This window comes from Tupaia chinensis, unplaced genomic scaffold, assembly GCF_000334495.1.
Source record: "Tupaia chinensis unplaced genomic scaffold, TupChi_1.0 Scaffold000131_1, whole genome shotgun sequence".
Classification (NCBI taxonomy): Eukaryota; Metazoa; Chordata; class Mammalia; order Scandentia; family Tupaiidae; genus Tupaia; species Tupaia belangeri.
The window spans coordinates 50427-58008 of record NW_006159600.1 but is presented as its reverse complement, the minus strand read 5'-3'; the positions used below and the strand labels follow the sequence as shown (position 1 = coordinate 58008).

At 49.1% G+C, this 7582-nt stretch overlaps 1 protein-coding gene across 3 annotated transcripts in view; it reads right to left on the bottom strand.

Moving 5' to 3' along the window:
- The window catches only part of LOC102475327 (zinc finger protein 665), an 86598-nt gene that overhangs the window by 62083 nt on the left and 16933 nt on the right, over positions 1 to 7582 (bottom strand). The window contains exons 2-5 of one of the 3 annotated variants that reach the window (XM_027770376.1): positions 4942 to 5050; positions 1314 to 1440; positions 743 to 874; positions 134 to 569 (exon numbers count right to left, since the gene is read on the bottom strand). In XM_027770376.1, coding sequence (XP_027626177.1) covers positions 454 to 569; positions 743 to 874; positions 1314 to 1440; positions 4942 to 5013 — 447 coding nt within the window. In that variant the 5' untranslated portion in view covers positions 5014 to 5050 and the 3' untranslated portion in view covers positions 134 to 453. Of the gene's footprint in view, positions 1 to 133; positions 570 to 742; positions 875 to 1313; positions 1441 to 4941; positions 5051 to 7582 lie in introns of those variants that run through there. The other 2 variants (XM_027770377.1, XM_006144713.3) reach the window with 2 other exon arrangements.

The following is a 7582-nucleotide window of genomic DNA, read 5'->3' as shown; positions in this document are numbered from 1 at the left end:
AAGGCAAAGAGGCCGAAGAGAAAAAACCTCTAAAAAAAAAAAAAAAAAAAACAAACCAAATACAATAGCAGACATTCTTGAGAAATGGAGTTTTATTTATTTATTTTAATTAATTTATTTGTTTATTTTCAGTTTGATCAGAGAAAGAAGGAAGTGAGAAAGCAAGCCACCAGGTCCAGGACTCGAACAATGATCGCCGATGTGGGACTGCAGTGCCTTTAACAGCCACATCACCTGTTGGCCCCCTGAGAAATCAAGTTTTAACCTGAGGACATGACTGCAACTCCAGGTAGAGACGGACAGAACCAATATGAAACACGGGGGAGCCAGCTAGTGTCCAGCAGAAATATGGTTCTTGGTTGGGAGGAAACGGCAATGCTTTCTTGACTATAGCCAAAGCATTCTGTGCTGGGTGGTGTGTGAGAGCAGGGGGAACACTGCGTTTGCCTTTGGCTAACAGGCCTGGACAAGCACACTGTCTCCATCTCTGTCTCCAGAGATGACTGCGAAGGTCCAGCCATCATGACACTGGGGCCTGCATGCTGATCTTCCAGAGAAAGGAGCATCTGCTGGAATCAAAAGGAGAAACCCTTACACGACCCTTCCCAGTGCTCAGAGCCACGGAAGCAGAGTTCACGTAAGCCAGGAGACAGTGCTGCCCACCACGGCTGCCAGCAGGGGGTTTTTTTGTTCCCGAACACTATTTACTGGTGTTGCTTCTGACGCTTACCTCGGCTCTTACCTGTGACCAGCCCTTGGGTCCACTCCCGTCCACCGGGTACCTCCGGTCGCTGCACACGGCTCTCTGCAGTCCAGGGCTCCTCCCCTTGTTCCAGCATGGAGATAACGGTCACATCGGGAGGAGAGGTTCCTGCTTAGAAGAGGGAAGGAGCATGACACGCGAGCCTTTCCAGAACCGCAGCCCGATGTTTACGTGGGAAAGGACGTGATACGTGGTTCTGGACAGACATTTCACAAACGTATCCGCTGATCGCTTCCTGTCAGTGCTCAGGGATTCGGGTAAAGTGCAGACATCACGGTGTCTGTGCGGAAGCTGAATCGAATCTCGGAGGTAGAAAAAGGATGTGGACATCCCAGAAGTCCGCCATGAGGCGTTCTGCATACTTGAGGTTTGGAACTACCACAGACAGATCAGGAAGGGGCAGAACGCTTGAAGAACAGGAAGCTCTCCTACTGCGAATCACCAGGGCTTCGGTGCTCTCAAGTAGTGCAGCGACCCAGAAGAGGAACACACAAGAAAGTGCAAGACACACGAGGGCAGATCCCGACTTCTGGGGAAAAGTCGTCCTCACCCACGGACACCAGGTTCCTGTAGTTCTCCAACATCACCTCCCTGTACAAAGCCCTCTGAGCAGGGTCCAGGCGTTTCCACTCTGTCTTAGAGAACTCTATGGCCACGTCCTTGAATGTCACCTGTTCCTAAAATTAAAACACATCTCCTCAGGGGTATCAGAACTGTGCTTATCTTCAAACAAAGTGTAAAAAGGAGAGAGTGTGAATGATCAGTACAGTGGATGTAAGTGATAAGACAGATCCACGTGAAAATATGTGAGCGGATATGTCTCCTAACCAACTTTCATTACAATTTACACACGAGGAAAGGATACCTTGTCAGTCTATGTAGATAATATGAGAAACCAACAAAATACCAACCTAGGATTACCTTTATAAGAGTCCGAGGTTATATGTTCAATATGGCAAGTACTATTCTGTAGGGACAAGTTCGGAGAGAGGCCCTGAGGTGTGGGGACACACTCTGAGCAAGCACTAACTGCCCCTTTGGGCTATGGCAGAACCTTGCAGCTTGTCCTTTCCTTGACCCTCGCTGCAGGCAGAGCCAGGGCGGCAATTCCCGGGGGGCGTCCCAGCAGACACACCTGAAGGACTTCAGGGAACACCCTGCCCCCCACTAGCAAAGTCCAGGCCCTGCTCTGCCTCTGTGAGATTCTCTAGCCTTCTCTGGGCGTGGTGGTGCCCGCCTTATGGAGAGATTCCTTAGCCTTATGTTTCTTCCCCACACCTGAGCTAGGCTTGTCTCCATCAGAAAAGAAGACGATGGGATTCCTCCATGATGAGATTATCATCAGGGAATACACACAGATACACCCGGTTTAGCATGTCTAAGCTCTTATCGATCAGTTACCTGCTTCTTATTGTCTGTAACCTGGCAACGAATCAATGAAATGTCATAAAATACACATATGTAGTGTTGCCTTGCACGATAAATGTAGGTGCCCAGTTTGTCTGGGTGACACAAGTTGTGGCACAAGTTGCTTGGGTTACCTAGGCTCTGGCTGCCCGCGTTCCCTTCTACTCTGTCTCATTCTTTCCGATTCCCCGGTCCTCTCGAGGTGAAGGGCTTCCTTTTTCTCTTCCTCAACATCAGCCCCCTCATCATGATTCAGCTTGAGCCAAGCCCGGGGGCAGATGCCCACAATATTCAGTATCTAAATAAGCAAGGGGGAGGCTGACAGGTGGCATGGTGGCTGAGGGTGCTGGACTCCATGTGACCAACTGCAGTTTGAGTCCCGGACCTGGCATGCATGTGCATGTATGCATGCAGGCCAAAAATCCCAAGAAGAGAATGGAGAAGGGATGGCAGCATGGCCATTCCCCCTGGGGGTTGATTTCTCGCTGTCTCTCTGTCTGTTTATCTGGCAAGCACAAACGCTCTATAGCAAAACTCTCTAAAAGAAAGGGGAAAACAAATTATTATACACTGAGTTATTCAAAAAATAGTGTAACTTGGAGCCCACAGGTGGCATGGAGGTTAAGGAGGCTGAATCCCCCACATGGCTGAATGTGCAGTTGAGTCCTAAACACAGAGACTAAAACCTCCCCTGAGCATCTGTGGGCGTGCCCAAAATTCCGCAAAGAGAATGGAGAGAAGATCGCGGCCTGGTCATCCGTTTTAAGGGATGATTTCACATTTTCTCTCACTCTCATTCTGTCTTTCTCTAGTGAAAAAAGAAAAAAAAAGGAAAACAGTACAACACAGATGAACATAACTCCAGTCTAAATTAAATATCCGTATTCTACATACAAATAGACACTATTCCCTTCAGTGTCTACACAAAACTCAGTGGACTTTCTAAGTGTCTCTCACTAGGAAAACTATGATATGGGCCAGCTCTATAGCCAGGTGGTTGAGGCAGCCAGATCCCAATTACAGACCACCGCGATGGTGGCCTGGGTGGCCACTCCAGGTCTGTTTGTGCGTTTCCAAAATCTAACAGGAGGAGGAGAAACTGACGTGTGATAACATCACAATGCAATAATACAACAAAACCATCACTGAAAAGTTCCTCAAGAATTGACCAATGACGAATAAATACATTTCCACAGTGCATGCCACGACTCAGCCACAGCACATGCCACGACTCAGCCACAGCACATGCCACGACTCAGCCACAGCACATGCCATGACTCAGCCAGAAAAGAGACAAAAGCGGTTCCCCACTGACTAAGGCAGAGGGGAAATGTCAACAGGAAAGACATGACTTGTGTTTTTAGAACTATGCTACATGTTTGTTTGGAGTTTTTTCTTTTTCTATCTTTTTGGAGAGGTTTTTGCTATAGGGCGCATGAGTTCGCCAGAAAGACAGAGAGAGACAGAGAGACAGAAAGCGAGAAATCAGACCCCACCGGGGATGGCCACATCGCAATCCCTTCTCCTCCATTCCCCTCTCAGGATCTTGGGCATGCACGCACACATGCCCGGTGTGAGTTTAAGCCACCGGGTCCGTGACTGAAACTGTAGTCGGCTACATGGGAATCCAGCAACATAGCCATCAGTCTAACTGCTGGTCCCTCTGGAGTTTTAACATAAAACAAATACACAGAGTGTGATTTGAAAATAAACACAGACATTCACAAGAAATTGGTGAGACAAGAATCCTGCTCCAACCTCATTATTTACACAGAAGTTCTACTCCCAATACTGAATAAATATATAACCATTTTTGCCTAAAACACCTGGGGTAAAAAGTCCCTGCAGAATTGCACAGTCTCAAGGACATGGCTGTGCAGACAAAAATTTAATGAGTCTCCCGCTGTCAGGTATTGAAGCTGACCTGATATTTGGCAATGGGTGATCACTAAAACCACCTCTAACACTGACCTTGCGTCTGCACTCCCCGTGCACTTCCCAGTCCTGGAACTCTAAGTCCAGACACATGCAGGCTCGTTGCTGAGCTTCAAACACGGCACAAGATCAGGCAGAACGCCCCTGCCACTGAGAGTCTCCTCCCCTCACATTTCCAGGTGTCCGTGAACATTCCTGCCCGTCTTCAGGGGCAGCTTCTCCAGCCCTGCCCGACAGCTGGCAGTGAGTGCAGACGTGCCCACGCACTCCCGGCTGCCAACAGCACTCACACCGTGGAGGCCATCCCCGACTCCAAGCCAGGTCTGGGTGACCCTCCCCAGGGTGTGCCCACAGAGCCTTCACAGGGTCCCCACCACTGGTCACAGAGGGATGGAATCTAAGAGATGAGAGGGACTGAGGGAGGCCGGGGTGAGCGTCAGCATACCTAGCAGGAGGGCCCTTCAGGTCAGAGAAGGTGAGCGGCTCTAATAGCCGCACTTTGGGAAGGAAGGAGACAGGACGATCCACCAGGAATATTCATTTACCTGAGGAGGAGCCATGTCTGAGTCCTCTGAGGTCCTCTTCCTTTTCCTCCTCCTCTTCCTGGGCTTTATTTCCAGTACAGGAACTGAGAGACTACAGGAGTCAATCTTGAACACTAAAAATAAGCAGTTTGGGGAGTAGCAGTTAGCGTAATGGCTATGTTGCTGAACTTCCAAGTAGCCAATCATGGTTCCATACCTAGCAGGAGGGCCCTTCAGTCAGAGAAGGTGAGCAGCTCCAATGGCCGCATTTCAGGAAGGAGACAAGATGATCCACCAGGAATATCCATTTACCTGAGGAGGAGCCATGCCTGAGTCCTCTGAGGTCCTCCTGTTCTTCCTTCTCCTCCTCTTCCTGGGCTTCATCTCCAGTACAGGAACTGTGAGTCTTCAGGAGTCAACCCTGAACATTAAAACACACTGTTTGGGGCCGGCAGGTGACGGGGTGTTGAGCTGGACTCCCACATGGCCAACCATGGCTATAGTCCTGGACCTGGTGGCTTGCTTTCTCACTTTCCCTCACTCTCTCTCTCTCTGTCCCTCTTTAGTCACATTAAAATAAATAAACTTAAATAAAATCATTCTTTGGGGGAAAAAAGTACTGTTTATTGTCAGACTCAACACGCCCCTTCCTGTGTCACAGTCACAGAGAAAAGCCCTCCCCACAGGACAGAGGGGAATGCAAGGGGAATGCCCACACAGCAAGGGAATGCAACAACCACCTCCTACACCAAGGCCAGCCCGGGCATCCTGCCTCAGCTCCTCAGAGCTCGCTCCTGCAGGGGTGAGGTCCCCCACACACGGCAGCAGTAGGGAGGTGGGCTGCACCGAGCTCCCTTCAGGACACACAGTGGCGCTGCCTGACCTGATGCAGGGTCCAGCCTCTCTCATTCCTTCATGGGTTACAGATGGACCTGGGCCTTCAGAGACAGAGGGCACAGGGCTGGTGTCCATGCCGGATGCAGAACAGAATGAACCGAGTCCCCACCCGACCATGGGAAGGGGTCCTGGGTAAGGGCACAGGAGTTGGGTCCGCGAAGGCCTCAGCACCCACCGTGAGCCAGAGCTCAGGAGCACTCAGGGGGGCCAGTCCAGGATGTCCACCTCTGGTACTGCTCCACCCTTGGGGACCTGCTGTCACCAGTACCCAGATAGCGAACTAGCAAAAGGACCCTGAGAGCAAGGGAGGTGTGGGGCCAGGAGTAGGGTGTGGAGATGAGGGCGGGGGCTAGAATGTTATGAGGGAGGAAGGAGAGAGTCTCCACGAGAAGGTGAGATCAAAACTAAGTCCTGGGGAAAGATGGTGCTTGGGGCCTGCAGTTGAGGCCTGAGGGCCTGAGGCAGGGCCAGCCCTCATAGAGGCCCTGAGGCAGGAGCAACAGTGGCCCATGTTGTCTAGGCTGGAACAGATTCCAAGCATGTACTGCTACTACAAAAATTTAATTTTCCTAGACTAGCAGATGGTGTGGTGGTAGAGGTGTTGGACACTCCCATATGGCCAACAACGGGTTCAAGCCCTGGACTTGGCGGCTTGCTTTCTCACTTTCTCTCTTCCCCTCTGTCTCTCTCTGGTCAAATTAAAATAAATGAATAAGTAAATAAAATTAAATGAATAGTTAAAAAAAAAGAAAAAGAATTTCTTTTTCTTCTTTTTTTGGAGAGGTTTTTTGCTATAGGGCGCGTGTACTTGCCAGACAGAGACAAAGAGCCAGAAAGCAAGAAATCACCCCCTAGCGCCTAGGGGGGATAGCCATGGCACAATCCCTTCTCCTCCATTCTCCTCTCGGGATCTTGGGCACGCACGCACACGCGCCCGGCGTGAGTTTAAGCCACTGGGTCCGGGACTCGAACCGCAGTTGACTACATGGGAGTCCAGCGACATGGCCATTAAACTAACTGCTGGTCCCAAGAATTTCTTTTTCTTAAGGGGAAAGGTAATGGTGGTTAAGGGTGCAGAATCTCACATGGCTGGCCGCAGTTCAAGTCCTGGACCTGGTGGCTTGCATTCTCACTTTCCTTCTCCCTCTCTCTCTCTCTCTCTCTCTTTCTCTCACTTACTACTCAAATTAAAATAAACAAATAAACAAACATAAATTTAAAAACTAATAATGACAGCCAGCAGGTGGCATGGTGGTTAAGGGCATTGGACTCCCATATGGCCAATAGCGGTTCGAATCCTGGACCTGGCAACTTACTTTCTCTTTCCCCTTACCTCTCTTCCTCTGTTCTTCTCTGGTCAAATAAAATAAATAAATAAATAAATAAATTAAAAACATTAGTCTGTAAAATAATAATAATAATAATAAAATATTTCTTTAAAAAAATACCAGCTTGCGTCCAGCAGGTGGCACGGTGGTTAAAGACACTGGAATCCCAGATGGCCAAGTGTGGTTTCGATCTCGGACCTGGCGGCTTGCTTTCTCGCTTTCCCTTTCTCTCTATCTCTGTCTCTCTCTGGTCAAATTGAAGAAATGAAAATAACGAATGGAATTAAATAAATAAATAAATATTTTTAAAAAATATATATACTGGCTTAAAAAAATTCTTTTTCATTATTTTAGAAATTTTTGCTATAGGGCACATGCACTCGCCAGAGTGAGACAGTTAGAAAGCAAGTAATCACCCCTATGGGGGAAGGTCACATTGCAATCCCTTCTCCATTCTCCTCTTGGGATTTTGGGCATGCACGCACATGCACAAGGCGTAACTTTTAAGCTAGTGGGTCCGGAACTCAAACCATGGTCATCCACGTGGAGTCTAGAGACATAAACATTACACCATCTGCTGGTCCCTGCTACAAGAATTTCAGTGCGGGACTTCGAACTCCCTACAAGACCAAGGAGCTGAATGGAAGCTGTGAGCGCTCAGGCCAAGGCAGGCTGCACAGGCCTCCTCTCTAGGAAGACCCACCGCATGTGACAGAGCTCAGTGGCAG